We start from the raw sequence: 17088 nt of genomic DNA, 5'->3' as shown, positions 1-17088 counted from the left end.
GTCTGAATCTGACAGTTGTTGGGTTGTTTATTTATGTTATCAGGTCCCTGTCAATCAAAAGTGGGGGTAATAGACATCAGAGTCTTCCATATTCAAGATGGGGTGAGAGAATTCAGCTGAGCCAAACTTTAAAAACCAAGCAAGCACTTAGAAGCTACTTTTGAGCAGAAAGCATTTGCATACCAACAAGGATTTTGTGATCATGTGTTCACTGAAAGAGATACTTTCCAACACATGGGGGGAGGGGTTAAGAAATTGGACTGTTGGTCAGATTGACTTTCACACCCCTAATGTATCACCACTCACAAGTGATAAAGTAAAGCACCTCAAACTTAGTACAGTGTTGGAGTTTGGGTCCATTCACTAAGGCTCTGAATGATTAATTTCATTAGCAATTGGTCTTTTTTTTAAGTGATTAGATGTTTTATTTATAACCTCAAAAACAGTGAAGCACGGGCATCCAGGTGACAAAGATACACACCTTAAAACTGCAACATAAGAAAGAAAGAAAGAAAGAAAGAAGTAATCTTAAAAATTGCATTTCCAGAGTCCTAGGTGATCTTTTAAGTCCAACCAATAGTACAAAGCCCAAAGATGTGAAATTTCAATCATATAAAATAGATCAAAGCAGTAAATCTGCGCATTACAGAAGCTGGAAACCTCAAAAATGATATATTTTTGCTTGATAAATTGCTTAAATGACTAATTATTCCTCCATTATTAAGGTGATTGTTGGTTAATTTAATGGTGATATGCTCATAGACCAATCATTTCTGCAATAACATCATTTTGTTACTTTCCACTCTGGTATTTGGTCTGTGTAATTAGTTCTGAAAATGACAACTGCAAGTAACCACAGAGAGAAGGGAGAGAGCAGCCCAGTCATGGTGTTTAATGATCTGTGGAAATGCCAACAGTGGAGCGTGAAAGCCATGTGGAAACAGACGCACACGCACATGCTCACACATTCATCAGGCTGGCTGTAGCACACTATGACCCTAATGACAAGAATCTTTTGAAAATGGACACGACTGTTAAACCCCCCATCTCTGTTCACTTTTGTGCTACTTCCTCATTTCCTCTCTGTCACTGACTGCCCGTGTTTCTCCTCTGCTGGTGTTTCCTGTGGGACTGGAGGTGTGAAGGTTATTAACCCGACGTAGACGAAGACATCTGCCCTCTCCCCCTCCAGTGGACAGTTGTTGATAAATCAAGAAAGACAAAAAGGCACAAAGTGTGTAAGTGTGTGTAGAGCTGGTTTGAAGTTGTATTCTGTGCTTCTTTTTACCCATTATAGCCAAATATAACCACACTAACAACTGTAAATTCAGTTTTTATCCATTAGTAGTCTCTACCTCTTTTGCAACATTGCCATAATGAAGCCTCATCATTTCCCAATCACTCTTTCATGAGCCTTATCGCAGATTGCCTCCGCTCTTCATCCCACCCATCTGTTTGTCAATCATTTAGTCACATCTGATGGGTTCCTCTGCCTTGATGAATCGGGATGAATTCGTCTGCAGGTGCATGTTCCTGTTATCCTTATGGCTAAAAGAACAATTTGATTGGTATTTTCATGCTTACAGAACAGATTAAATGAATTTGACCACTGAATCACCATCCATTTCTCAAATTATGTTGTGGGATTTGCAATTTTGTGATACTTCTGTTTCAAGTTGGAGAAACAGCTGAGCCAGGTTGTTTCAGACAAATGAAATTCTACATGTCTATAATTTCATTCTTGCTTTTTACTTATTCATGCTCTTGAATTGATCATTTTTATGTACTGACAGGAGCATGGGCCCCTCATGTCAGTTTCAGCTTTTCAACCAACAGCAACAATATTACTTTGTGCTGCTCCTAGTCTTGACCAAAAAATCTGAAATATAATGTATATCTGTCCAAAATCCAAACTAAACTATGTTAAACTCCTCGTGTTTACAGGCATGTCTTAATAGAACAGAGCCATAAATAGTGTTGTAGCTACACCTGTGCTTTCCGTGCTAGGACAAGTCAAAACATAGACCTATTGTTATCCAAAACCAGTGATGTTAAAGCTAAGCTGTAATAAACCCAAATCAAAGTAACTAGATGTACAGATAAATAGAGTGAAATGTACAACATTCTCTTCTGAAATGTAATTGAGCAAACATTAAATCTCCCAAAAATGGAGGAAGGCCTACAGTATAAAATGAGCAATTACAATACTTTAATATGCACTTTCTTGCTACTTCTAGTTGATCACCTGTGCTGCCCACAACATTGAGGATCTGACCCACACGACCCTAACACTTCTCCTCAGGACAGCTGTGGTAAAACTGCCTGAATATTCATGAGTGTTAGCTCATTAAAGGTGGCTTCACAATCAGTGAATGTGTGTGCCATCATTTCCTTTGTCCTCTTTATCCCTACAGTCACTTTTTATCTGGCAGTTCCTGCTTCCTTCTCTTTGTCTTATTGTCTTTTGATTTCATTCATTTTACTTTAACTCAATGAATTTTAATTCATGCTTTAATCTATAATAGGGCCTGCCTACCAACCACATCTAACTCTTTTGGCGTGCATTAGTGTTTTATTGTTTATCTTTCTAGTGTTTTAGTCTGGAGCATGAATCATGGATAGAGGAGTATTAACTTTAGAACTCTTGGGTGGGTAACTAAGGACCCGATGTGAACAACTTCCAAATCGTTACAGTCCAAACAAACTAGGTTGTCAGTCCAGCTTCCTGCCAAGAGACTTTGAAACAGTAGTGTTAGCTTTCTTCTTAAAGCAAAACGGTCATTAAAATTACTCCCATGTAGTTACACCCACAATGTAGAAAGAGAAACATGTTCCAGATTCATGCCAAAATCCAAAACAACCTGGAAATGTACTATTCAGAACGAAACCAGACCCATCTATTGTTGACCTGGACCCAAGCAGAACCTACGGTCGGACCTGAACCCAGCTATGGAGACATGGACCCCATCAGCAGCATTCCACAGTTGGTTGTTATTAACAACTTAACATTAATGTACAAGTTCTTAAAACAAAACTTTGTGCCTAACCTAATGAAACATTAGTAGCTTTCTTGCCAAGAAATTTGGTAAAATACATTCAAATTTTCTGTTATTCCTCTCTGGCTGATTGACAAGCATGGCTTTTACACTCATTTCTCTTTAGAACTCCACTTGCTGTCACCATGACAGATGAAAAACGTGACTTGTTTCTAATCAGTTTTGCAGTTTCACTGCATCCAGCATAATAATGGTAGCTTTGACTGTACTTAAACCATAATAACAATTGCTTGTGTGTTGCCACAGCTGCTAACCTTAGCATTGCTAATGTACTACCATCTGTGCTCTCCAAGACAAGACTGTTGTCATTCTTATGAATTTCTTCACTTATTTCCCAGCCCATAATCAAGTCAGAAAACACACACGCACACACACGCACACAGCATTGTGGTCAACATTGTCTGATAATGGGTGGGTCTTCCTAGACCCGGGACCTGCAGTAATAGAACTGGACCTGACCCAGGCCCAGTTGACCATATAAAACGTGGATCTGAACCCCTATGGGTCCCAGGTCAAGTTCCAGGTCCTCAGGTCTTGCGTCTTTAAGTTCGGGTCAACCTGTGAAGACCTCTACTGTAGAGCACCTTGTATATCACTAACCCATTAGTTCAGGGAGAGCACTGAGGTCACGCTTGCACTGGCTGATTCATTCATGTTTCACTATCAGTGGCTCATTCTTCAGCTGTTTGGCTACTAGCTGATAATCAGTGTCCAATCCTATTAATGCAGGTGTACAGCACGGGCATTTTAACCTGACATTTCTCGTTATCAGTCTGTTTATACCCTTAGGCCAACACTATTAGGTGCCACAGTTCCCTCCACCGGCCCAATGCCCTCCTTCTGAGCAAATAGCATTGCTTATTTAACAAAGGTTTACTGTTCATGCATGCGTTTATGCATGGGGTTCCAGCAGAATCCTTTTGTAGAGTCTATTCTGGCAAGATCTATACAAATAAAGCTTGACTGACTGATTCAGCATTAGTGGGTGTGTGGTTGGTGGGCTGGTTAAGCCACTGGCAAGACCATACCAGATGGAACTGTATCTCCCTCCTGACTGTCCAGTTTTGTAACAGCTGACTGGAGAAATGAAGTGGTGCCTCAACTTCAGTTAGTGCTCAGTCCGAGCTTGAAGCACCTCATACCTACCACTTCAAATGCTAACTGTCACATCTTTGCCTTGGATGATCACAGGAAAGGGTGACAAATGATGCAATTAATTCTGAGCGACACCAGCTGTGTCGTGCACAGGCAGTCCCACAGGCGAGCAGATGACTGTCTCTCTGACTGTGTAGCTTTTATCAATAGTTTCAGAGTGGAGAGATGAAGCGAGGAGGGAGTGGAGCTTACCTGTCTGGAATGACCCTGTCCATAACTCAAAGCACTTCAAAACAAAGAGAACACATATTTCGAGTGAAATCGGCATGCTTCCAGACAGCATCTCAGATGGAAAGCGAAGCGCGGTCCTCCTGAAGGACAAGCTGTTCCAGTGGCTGACTTTTTTCTTCTGAGGCAGTGAAGGGAGAATAATGGATGAATCTCCTCTGATTCAGTTGGCTCACCTTCTACCTGAGCTGGTGAGATGAAACAGGGCCAAGCCAGGTTGGCCAATCGGTTCCTTTAATCCAGACATCTCCTCACCTGATTAGTTCCCTTGATTGTTTTGGCAGCCCTGCCAAGTGAAGGACAGTAATTTGATAACAGGAAGCAAATGTGCTTTCTACGCTCTTGATTAAACAGTCGCAATCATCAGCTACAGGAAGGCATCCAGTGCCCCGCTCTGTGCGATGCAGTGAGCTTTACATGCAGGTGTGATTTGAAGGCATGTAGTTTAATCATATTGTAGAGTCTGAGATGGTATTTGACCTCTCAGAAGTGTTGCTACTTGGCAGAAAGGAGAAAATACTAGTGTAACAACATTACCCATGCTCACACCAATGGAGCTCTTAAAACTGTACTGGACATGTCAGTTGTTTAATAATAATTAGGTCCAATTTAATAAAATAAAAAAAAAGAGTCATATAAATCAACACCAAATAGATGCATTTGGTGTGGTGATGCACTGTGCTATGTTATAGCAACAACCCAGCTAATGTCCCTGGTGCCAGAAAGTGGGAGTACATAACTCTCTCGTTCTGACCGTAACTTAATTCCACCTAAATGTTTTCGGCTTGATCAGTACATGTTGAAGAGAACAATGGAGAGAAATGCGCTTTTGATTATGCTTCAGAGTTTTTCAGAGTAATACAAAATGTAAGAAAACAAGTCTCTTTTGTTGATAAAGCTGAATAAACATATTAATCTACATACTGCCACATACTGAGCAGCACACTGCTCTAGTTTTTAATCCAATCCCATAGACTCAGCATTCGTGGGCCTGTTTGATTACAGACAATAATAGACATCATCTGCTCTCTCATCATTCTTTGGTTATAAACCTGAGCCTATTTGTTGGTTCTCTTAACTTCTTATAATTCCTCTCATCTTCTCTCCTCTCTCGAACTTCATCAGATCCTGTAGGATTATGAGGGGGAACATTGTTTAGCATGAGATCATCTAGCAGCCACAATAATTAAGGCCTACTAGCTCGGGCTCAGAGAAAGCTGGGCCCTAACACACACACACATACACACACACAAACACTCTTTTGCACCAGGTTTGCTGAAAGCTGAGGCCTTGTATTGTGGGTTAAAATAGGAAACTAGCTAACTTTTCAATCAGGTTCAATGTAAAATTATGAATGACTTAAGTGTCAGTCTTGCAGTACGCATCAGTATTGTTGGACAAATTCATCAGGAGTACTGACACCTATCAAAGGAAGGCAGAGATAAGAAACCATTTTCTGGGGTACTGAGGTACTGATGTAGTTTAAAGCTTTGTGGTTTAGCACAGAACCAGAAACTAGGGGTGTCCTCTTTCATTAAATAATCTTTTTATGGAATTTGTAAATATTCTGTATCTATCAATAAATAGGATTTTGAGAGTTGTTTCTCTTGTGTTGGATGAGATCAAAATGGTACGATTCTCTGAGAAGTTCGACTGCCAGTGGCTGCAACCCAGTGGTTATCCTTTAATGAGGAACCTCCATACAGAATTCAGTTCTCTGGACAGAAGAAGCGTGGGAGCTCACTGGCTTTGTCTTCAACTCCTGACATTTTCTGTCAAAGCTGCAACGCCTTTCACTCCCTTTTAACATCCTCTGAAGTAGGTGAAGAGGAGGAGGGTGGAAAAGTGGCCCTTCAGCCTATAATGATTTTAAGTGAAGTATATGAATGTACATAGTCAGTAGGAGGAACATTCAATTAAAAAAAAGTAATTTCAGCAGCATCTCCTGACTAACATTATGTGCTGTAAACTCCACAAAGTTAAACCTTACAGCATGTCAGTCGGTCCTGAATGTCTGTAATTTTACAATATGTCATGACTCGAGGCCACTCAGGAGTGCTCCTGCAGTGAAAACGCCTCCAGAGAGACACGGGTTTCTTATTCTAATGTACTGTGGGTTTTTTCTGGGGTGAAGAGACAGTCAGGTCTCATCCAGATCAACACAGCAGGTGAGACTTAAAACATCTGTGGACATGGCTTTGGTTTGGTTTTGGCCATAGAGAAAGAGGAGGAGAGCAGAGAGGAGATGGGATGAAGAGAGGAGGGAAAGGTAGAGCCTGCAGAGTGAACCCTCTGATTTAAAGTGTTTAAGCCATTTATGTTACCGCTGATGTTTTCCATTTGTCTTTTAGAGGAGAGGAGAGGAGAGGAGAGGAGAGGAGAGGAGAGGAGGGTGTTTCCAGTATGTGCTTAGTAACTTTAAGGGGGAGAATAAGTGGCACTCAACACAATAAATTGTTTGAGTCCCTCTCATGGTTAAAAGTTTGGTGACACCTGATTAAGATTTAAAAAAAAAAAACACCCAGAAGTGAATTTATCTTGATTTCAAATAACATTTTGTGGATATGAGTTGTACAGAGACATAAAGTTACATTATATGTACAAAGATTGTGAACACACTTTCCAGATCTAGAGGATAAGGATGGTGTTATTCTATATTTTCATGTTCAAAAATCACATGAAAAAACAAAACTAACAGTAACTGACAGCCCTAATTACTTTCTTTATTTAAAAAAAGGCTCAGTAATTTCCACAGCAGACCACTGCAGTTTTTAGCAAACGTTAGACAAACAAGATGAAATAATGAAGAATCACATCGCTAAGTGCAATTGTGAGGCTCACTGATGTGTTTTTAATGGTTTGTGGGCAACAATGGAGCATTAGAGCATTCTGATGGATATGGATGTCTGATTTCTTTTGGCGTTTTCAGGTCTGGTTAAACACAATATTTTCTTGTCATAAAATATTACAAAATGTACTTTGATGTACAATTTGATTGATTGACACAATACATAATCCACCAAAAATAACTTCCAAAATGACTTACTCTGTAAAAAAACACATTATATTAGGATAAATATTATATGTTCATATAGAGATTTTCATGTCTATTTGTGCTGTTATAGTTATTTAAAATGACACTTATTCACTGACTTCTACACTAGCTTCTACACAGCAGCAGTAGTTCTTGTTGCTTCACCCAGTAATTGTAAGGAGGAAGACTAGATTCACATGCAAAATTAATTTATGAAGCATAGTTTATAAAGTCACAAATGAAAGGAACCTGCCAACATGGTAACAGCTATATTTTCAAACACAATGCAGAGGAAACAGAATGAGTAGAGATGAGGCTGTGCTGACAACACACAGCAGTGTCTACCATGAGCTTATTATTATTATTATACACCTTTTAAAAGGGGACTGATGCTCTATTAACCACTTCAGCACCACACCATTAAGCTGTACATCTCCTCCAGCACTGACGCACAGCAGAGTGAGTGCTGTGTGCATGCTGGTGCAGAGGCGCCCTGATTTCATCCTGCAACTTTTGGAGAAAACCAATACCACAGGGAAAGGGGGTGTGTGACTTTTTGAAGTGTAATCTATGATAATTAGAAAAATATGTTCTCATAATTATAGAACGATCATACTCACAAAAGATAATTGTAATAAAATAGTACATAAAATAAATAGAAATATGAAAAAAATCCAGATATCAGAATCTGGTTGAGTGGACATGATGGTCTGCCCGGCCTCCTTGCTACATGGGCTCTGTCACTCTTTACACTCCCTGCTGGTACTGCATCTTCATACACGAGTGTACCTCTCATGCCTCGGACAGAAAAAGTGACACCGACATGCTTTCTTCTTCAGTTACACCTAAGAGCCCCACCATATCAGTGGGGTTACGACATTTAACATTAACATCAACATTAACATTAAAAACACACGGACCTGTCCTGGTGGAGTGGTTGTTCTCCTCCTGTTTGAGGATCTGGTTGCATTCCTCCTGAGCCTTCATGTGCTGAACCACCAGGGCGCAGTCTGGGTGCATGGCCTCTGTCTAAGAACAGAGAGAATAGCAGAGTTAAGTTACACATGAAAACAGTCAGCGTAGCGATGCAAGGTTTTACGGGGCAGCCACATTAGCAATGTCTATACTGATAATGATACCAGAAGTGGGCAGCAATCACTGGATTAATCACAGGAATAACATCTGAGCCAAATAACGGAAAGATGACATTACATTGTTAATTTAACATCGATGCAGGTATTTTATACAATAATATTACCAACAGGACATGATTTAGGTGATATGAATGTTATAAAATAACAATAACACTTATTCCTTTCAAATATAATCAATGGTACAAGGCACAACAAAAATGCCGTGGCACTGGTTGGCCGTCATAAATACAATTATACAAAAACACCATCAAAATTACAGCAATATAAACATAGAAACTTCCACTCAATCACTTCCACTTAATTTTTTTCCTTTTTCTTTTTTTTTGTCATTTTAATTGGTAAACACTCAGCCTGTTTGAACTATGTGCTAATATTCATCACATTACCAGGCCAATAATGTTTCTTCAAAACACAGCCATTGCATAGCATCTTTGTAGGTTTGCACATTGAAAACAAAACATCAGTGCAAAATATAATCTTATAGACTTCAGTAGCTGGCTTAGAATTCAGAATTCATATATTCAGCTACTCTAAAAGCATCTATGTGATTCAGCAAAGAAGCCAGAAGGACAAAAGTAAACATTGGCTTATATACGCCTTCACACTGTGGGAACAACCAGAGGAAGAACAGGCATTCACACAGGATGCAAAACACAGAAAGGTGCATATTTAAGCTTGAAACTGATCCCTAAACACTGATTCTAACAAAAATCAGACTAAACATGAAGCCACCTAAATGCAGAAAGTACATTTTATGTCATCCATGTCCTTTATTACCTTACGACTGCATCGAAAGTGTTTAAATTGAAACTTTATATAACTTTATTTAATTGCTATTGATACCAAATAAGCAGTGTTTGTGGGTGGAGAACTGACACATTCATCTCTCCATCATTAACATTGCTCTGTAGGTCTGACAGTCATGTGAGTTTAATCTAATCCTTGTTTAATACATATCATTGAAGATGTTGGTGGTTCTCCTCCATTGATGAACCTCTGCAGGGTAATCATCACCCGACAGCTGAGACGTGGGAGTTCAGCAACTTTTTCTTAAAGTCCTGACACCTACTGTCAAGGCTCCTCTGCCTGCACTTCCTGTCACGTCTTCTGAAGAACGGGAAGAGGGGGACAGGAACGTTCCAGCCCAGATAGGCCTATAATAGTCTAAGAGGATGCATAAATTCAAATATACAATGCAATACATTTCACGAAAGATATATATTCCAGCGGCATCTCCACCCTGCAGCTCAAATAATTGTGTGCATTCATGCAACAAAATTGATCTATTCTGCTGTGAGAGAAGTGAGAAATAATCCCTATAATGGATTTGAGAGTGTGTAATTGATTTCAGTCAGTGTGTTGGGTTGGAAATGTGTGAACCATCGCAGGTAGAACACCTGCCTGTTGGACAGATGGAGACACTGCAGGTGAGTGTGACATTTGACCTCATCCTGTCACAGCGCTGCAGTGTCCGGCATTAACACGAGAGGAGGCGTTCACTGCTATCGGACAGAAAGATCTCCTGGCCTGTTGCAGGATATGTTACCCTACAGCTGTGAGGTTGTTGTTGTCCATTGGTCAGTCTGTGTGTGTGTCTACAGTGTGGATATGTGCTTTTTCTTCATTGAAGCAGGTTTAAAAATGAAGCAGGAGCTCTTTCTTGTGAGGCTGTGTCTGAGCAGAATGAATGAAAACAGAGAGAACTGATCAAATGAAACTCCAGCTAGAAGTGTCCCTAAAAGTGACATTTATATATTATTGAATGGGTTTTGTTTGTTCTGGAGAAAAGGTTATTGTTGCCTGGATTATTTAGTTTTATGGTTTTGTTTATATATTTTTACATTTTGGTTTGGGATAAATATTGGAAAAGTAAACATATAATGTCACTGTGGACTTTTTTCTCTAACCATAACCAAGTGACAGTGAATGATTTGCACATATATTCGCTAACATCATTCAGTTCTGGTCATTAACATAATCTGAACAGCATTATTCATTCATTCATTCATCTTCTATACCCGCGTATCCCTTTCGGGGTTCTGGGGGGCTGGAGCCTATCCCAGGTGGCAATGGGCGAGAGGCGGGGTACACCCTGAACCGGTCGCCACCCGATTGCAGGGCAACATAGACAGACAAACAGACAACAACCATTCACACTCACACTCACACCTATGGACAATTTAGAGTCACCAATTAACCTAATGAGCATGGTTTTGGTCTGTGGGAGGAAGCGCCCGGAGAGAACCCATGCATGCATGGGAAGAACATGCAAACTTCACACAGAAAGGCCCTGCCCGACCCAGGGATTGAACCAGAGACCTCCTTGCTGTGAGGCACGCGCACTACCTGCGGCGCCACCGTGCCACCCTCTGAACAGCATTATGTTTCTTTTAAAATGTATTCATTGTAAATTACACATCCATAAGCAGCGCTGTCAAACACTTGGCACATCCCTGCTGCATGGTCTCTATGTGTTTGAACGCAGAGTGTGTCTGTAGATTTCTTGAGATAGCAGGACGAGGTTGAGGTAAATGACCTTCCAACTTGTTGGACAGGTGGAGTTTTAGCTATGCTAGCAGCATAGCAGTCAATTGGTCCACCACTTTAGTCCAGACTGAAATATCTCATCAACTATTAAATGAATCGACATTCATGATCCCCAGTGGATGAATCCTGCTGGCTTTGATGATTCCCTTTCCTCTAGTGGTACCAGCAGGTGCAAGTTTTCACTTATCCAGTGAAATATCTCAAGATGTTCTGAACGAATAGGCACAAACCTTTGTACATTTATGGTTCTCAGACAATGAATCCTAATGGCTTTGGTGTTGCCCTCACTTTTCCTCATCACCATGGTTTTCAATGAAATGTCTCAACAACTGATGGCTGTACAGACTGACATCTGATCACAACACAAATCAAATCAGGCCGCCATGAGATGCCTGACAGCGTCTCGAAAGTTAAAATGCCATTTTCCTCATCCAGATAAGATATCCAGCCGCCTGTTTCACTAACTAAACAAGTGCTATTCTTGCAACCCATGCATGAGCGTACAAAAGCCCGGAAGAACAAACAAATGTATCTGCAATTTGCAAGCGACAGTTATTTGTTAAGTGAGACGCAGCCATCATTTGCAATCTGCGTGTAAGCAGTGCTCGCAAATCCCTTTTGTGAAACTGTCTCCATGTACTGACTGCAAGCTAGTAGCAGGTGTACAGTGTGTGGGGTATATGAGAGACAGCAGTGCAGTGGCTTTCCCTTTTTATTATGTTTCATTCAATAACTATTTAAAAGGCCTGAAGAGGTAAAATGATCCATGACTGAACAGCGATACCAAAAGGCACATAAGGTGAAGTTCATTTTGTGTAGGAGAATTTTGTTTTATCTTGTTCCCAAAAATTTGTTTGCAACCCCTTCTGGGGGTTACAACTCTCAGGTTGGGATCTGCTGCCTTATACAGTAAATCCAGGCATCCTGATAAATAAACCCACCAGTTCCTTACATAACACATTCTAATATGTTTGGATGATACTATTAGAGTGACATGAATGATGACAAAGGCTCCTCTTATTCTTATCCTCCTCATATTCCAACAGTTCAAAATGAAATCCTCTCATTTTCTATTTAAAGGATTATCTGATAAATCCACAGTGCCCCCTAAAACCCATGGCATGAGGCGAATTCGCCATAATAAGGCTAAATATTTACACAATTCATTTCAACTGGGTGGCCCATCAACTCCTACATCATGGATAGTTTATACCTGCAGCAGCAACAAGTGAGTCTGTGTAGCTGGAAAACTGGATCTGGCAGCTTGATCTGGCAGTGTAGCCTCACTGTGACACAAGACATCACAGTCATATCTGCCCTGCAGGTTTATGGAACAAACCTCCTTTATGCAAGCAAGATAGTGGCACATCATGATGTCTTTTGTAGGAACATGTGGAGTTTTACAGTTTAGTGATGAGCAGAGAACCTGGTGTAACTCATACCATGAGGTTCAGTTTTCTCAGCTTCATAGGCACAGAATAGTAAAATTAGATCTGTGTGTGTGTGTCTGAGTGTCATTTATGCATGTACTTTAATTATTGTAACCCTCTATCCAAGTGAAACAGTTTGCATGGCTGTAATGTCATTTAAATTCAATCACTGTCTTAACAGGGTCATTATCAGAGGGCGCCAGTCGCCTCCAGTCAACCTTTACCTCGCTGCCATCATTTACATTCAAAATTTCACAGTGATACAAAGGACAGGTATTGGCCAGGTCTCTGATGTATTTAGAAAGCAGCAATGTTTCCAATCTCCAGGTCAAGCAATTCGCAGTTTGTCTGACACTTTGATTTATGACATAATACACAACTAACTGCCTTCTGTTTTAGAAAAAAATCACCCACTAGGAAAGGTAACTCACAGAATCTAGAGAAACCAGAGGACATTTCTTCCACACTGACCTCTTTGCACTGGTCACCTGTGGCCTTTCAAATTGGTTTTAAGGTTTTGCAGCTTGTTTTTAAAGCAGAGGCATGACTTGCCTCTGGCTGGAGACAGAGGGTAGTGTGTCGTTTGACGTCAGGGCTCAAAAACTCTGGAAATGCCTTCTGTTTAAAATCAGAGTGTCCTTCTTTTCAACTCTACAAGCAATAGAATGAGATTACTGTATCTTAGTGCATATTTTACTTTTTTTTTCTTTTTAATCTATGTTACTTTGATACTTGTTCTCCACATACATAGGACGATATCATCATTGTTTTTTTTATTACATGATTACATTACATTTATCTATAATTACAAGTTACTTTGCAAATTACGATTTTACATACTGTATACAAAGGAGTAACAGTGAACCCGCTACAGCAGTAAAATGCTGCTTACCAATGCAGAAGTAATATCAATACATTAATATAAATGGTTTAAGCCTCACAGGAACATCGTGAGTACTTTCACTTTCGATACTTTAAGTAAGTTTTTCTTCAAGGTGGCCTGTTGAGTGTAAAACAAACAAACGGCGTGTTTACATTCAGTGTCACTCACCAAAATGCACTGCGTGTATCCTTGAGCTCCAACAAATGTCTCAAATGCATTTCCTTCCTTGCCAAGCAGATTTTTCCTAAAAGTTTGAAACCTTCATTGTTTACATCATTGTTTACTATCAAGCACTTTCCCTGCCTTTTCTGCTGCATTGCTGTGTTTCATGGTGCATTACCACCACCTGTAGATCAGTGGAATAGGAATATGTATGTCATCACTCGTGCATCACTCATCCAGTGCACTTGAGAAACAAAGCCGGAGCTGACTCATGAGAAACAGTTCCATAGCACCACTAGACATCCATACCTTCACAGGAAACCTTTAAAGCTGCACTAGTCAATATTTTTATATGAGCATTTTAGTGTCTTCAAGTTAATTGTTTTGGTTCTACAGCCAACTTTATTACTGTTTTGGTTCATCTCACCATTCTAATTAACCAGCCGCAGAAGGCAGCTGATTTCATAAATCCCACTGTGCACTACCAGCCAAAGCACCAAACGACAGACATACAAAGTAAGCTATAGCTGCTGAATGCAGTGGCATGTTGTTGCTAGAGACCAAACCAGAGCTAAAAGCAAAGTGAATATTGGACTGTCATCTGGTGGAAACATGGTTTTATCTGAACACTAATGTTATTCTGTGTCTGCTAGATGTGTAAATTGGCACCTGTTTGCTAATACATGTTTGCTGCAACAACTTTGTGAGGCGATATTATGTCAATGTTGTGTTTATAGCTTGTGCTGCCACAGTTTTGAGTGAGGTCTCAAACGCAGAACTTTCACTTGCAATTGAGTAATTTTACAGTGTGGTATTGCTGCTTTTACTCCGTGATTCTTTAATACAGTCAATTGTATTATTTCATATTTAGTATTTTTCTTCCAACAAACATTCACATATGGGTACTGCCTTGGTTAATGTAAAGTAATGACTTTATTAGGGAATTAGTAAACCTGTTCTTGAAAAAAAAAAAAAAAAAACATTCTCAAAAAGTGATGGTAAGGTATCAATATCAGTGATCTACACTGAAAACACATAAAATGAGGACCTACAGTCCGGATACCAATCAGAAGTGCAGCAGAGTCTCTGGAGGAAGCAGCTAATAAAGGAAGGGACAACACAGGATCATTAACTGCCCTTGTGACATAAAAGCAAGTCTTCCATCATGATTTAGACCCTGATGAAGCCTCAGGTGAACACACAGCTGATGCAGAACTACCTTCAAGATGGCATTAAATACAAGTTCAAATACTGATAAAATGGAATAAAACAGGAATATTCTCCACTCTGAACCGTCTGCATTATTTGAATTTCAAGCAGGCATATGTGCATATTCTGAAAAAAAAGAGAAAATATTAATGCTTTCTCTTTGCTTCTGTCTGTCTGGAGCCAAAGGCAGCAAAGTCCAATGAGTGTCCAGCGTTAGTGGAGCCACAAAAGGCACCAGTGGATCTTTTCTTTCTATTGATTGAATATTTATTTGAGGTGTATGCGTGTTTTCATCATGGGTTGCTCGTGTTGGTAGCTGAAAGTTTCTCTGATATTTATGCTTCAGTCATCAATGGTTAGGAATTTTCTTATCAGCCTGGAATATTAAACCATCACACAGAATCGCCAATAACAGAGTTAAATTATATGATCACACCAATTATGAGAAATTAGTCATAAATCCATCAGGTAATTATGATCACAATTCAGATCAGACATGTCAGACAGCACGAGCGCAGCAAGTAGATACCTGCAGAACACAGCTTCAAATCTTGTTTTTGTGTGTGTGTGTGTGTGTGTGTGTGTGTGTGTGTGTGTGTGTGAGAGAGAGAGAGAGAGAGAGAGAGAGAGAGAGAGAGAGAGCATTTCAATCATAAATGTAAACTGCATGAATGTGCAATGTGCATCATGCACATTCAGATAACTTTATTTTTCCACCCTTGTTTATGTGGAATGCATCAGCAACTGACGACACAATAAAAAAGAGCAATGTAAATGATGAAAAATTTGTATAGAAGTGTTTAAAGCTGCTTGCTATTAAACCTATAACTAACCCAACAGTCATAAAATCCAACTAAATCTTTTCCCCCTTTTGTTCCACCATGACTCCTCATGGGAGGAATATGGACAGAATTAAACATGTCAAAAATATACAGCTTAGTAGACAGTCATGTTTGTGCAGTAATGGCCAAAAAACAATACAAAGGAAATGTAAATAAACACATACACTGTACAAATGAGCCAAAAAGCTCCTTTACATACCCAATATTAAATTAGGCAAGACTGGTTAGCTGTGATATTTTCAGTTCTAAATCATTTTTAAAATTCAGCAGCGCATGAATGGATCATTTGGGATATTTTAACTAATCTGTTTATGGCTGTCAAAGAAAGGATAAATACAATGTGATGATACTCGTCACCTGGATCTTCTTTCAGCTTTATAATTGGCAGATTATGGTTCCCACAGTAACATGTTGACTGAGTTATTTACACATGCAGGGATCAGCAAAAATAAGCGATTTTGCAAAAAGAAAAACAGCCTTAAACCACCTACATCTGCACACACAGAGACACACACACACACACACCAAGTGTTTGCCCTGCAGCTCCACAAGGTTAACTTGAGCGTTGTCAGTGGACTCACCGTTTCCCACACCGCCAGCTGCAGGAGCAGACCCAGGAGAAGTAATGTGGCCATCCACGTCAAACACGAGCCTCCACAGATGAACATACTGTGCAGCAACATTTTTAAAGCTGTGCACTTTCAAAACTACGGACCAAAAAGTCAAACTATGTCCAAGGATATTATCAGTCTTCTAGAATATGAAATGACTTTGCAGACTTGGAAACACTCCATGAACTGAGCCGCTCGCTGGCCGTTTGCCGATCAGTCGGCTGTCTCTCCGGTGTCCGGTGCAGGACGTGGTCCGCATGAAGCGCGCAGGAGAGCAGGGACTCGACTGAGGCAAACAAGGTGCGCTCCTCCCTGAAAAGGCAGAGACGAAGCGGAGCGCACAGACGCAGCGGCGGCGCGGCGCTGCGCTGACACATGAGAGGATCCAGAGGAAGTGTCTGCCTGCGCACAGCCTGCTGGAATCACTGTCACACCGGCAGGTTTGGCTGAGTGACCTAAAACTAACCTCAGAACTACGCCTACTCAGTGCAGTTGACAGATATATGTCTCTAGTTGATATGTATCGAAATGTACGGTTTGCTACATCTTTTCTGAATGTTTATTCCTCAAACTATCAGAGGCTTGAATAGACACCACAACTACTGTCATCAGATGAAACGTCCAGAAAAAATAAAATGATTGTTATTTTTACAAATGAAAAGTTGAATTCAGAAGCAATGAAACACTATCTTCTATCAAGGGCACTTTGTGGTTTTTAGAGTTGGACTGATGTGACAGAGTAGTTTATGGTGGCTCTTTTGTGCAGTGTAAATGAGT

General features: G+C 40.2%; 1 protein-coding gene across 1 annotated transcript in view; it reads right to left on the bottom strand.

Annotated features, from left to right (window-relative positions):
• Positions 1-16599, bottom strand: part of ghrhrb (growth hormone releasing hormone receptor b) — a 40600-nt gene extending 24001 nt beyond the window's left edge. The window contains exons 1-2 of the mRNA XM_076726432.1: positions 16282-16599; positions 8394-8502 (exon numbers count right to left, since the gene is read on the bottom strand). Coding sequence (XP_076582547.1) covers positions 8394-8502; positions 16282-16383 — 211 coding nt within the window. The 5' untranslated portion in view covers positions 16384-16599. The remainder of the gene's footprint in view (positions 1-8393; positions 8503-16281) is intronic.
• Positions 16600-17088: the final 489 nt, after the last annotated feature.

The sequence above is a fragment of the Chaetodon auriga genome, chromosome 3, assembly GCF_051107435.1.
Source record: "Chaetodon auriga isolate fChaAug3 chromosome 3, fChaAug3.hap1, whole genome shotgun sequence".
NCBI lineage: Eukaryota > Metazoa > Chordata > Actinopteri > Chaetodontiformes > Chaetodontidae > Chaetodon > Chaetodon auriga.
Note: the sequence above shows the minus strand (reverse complement) of the source record. Positions and strands in the feature narration are given on the sequence as shown.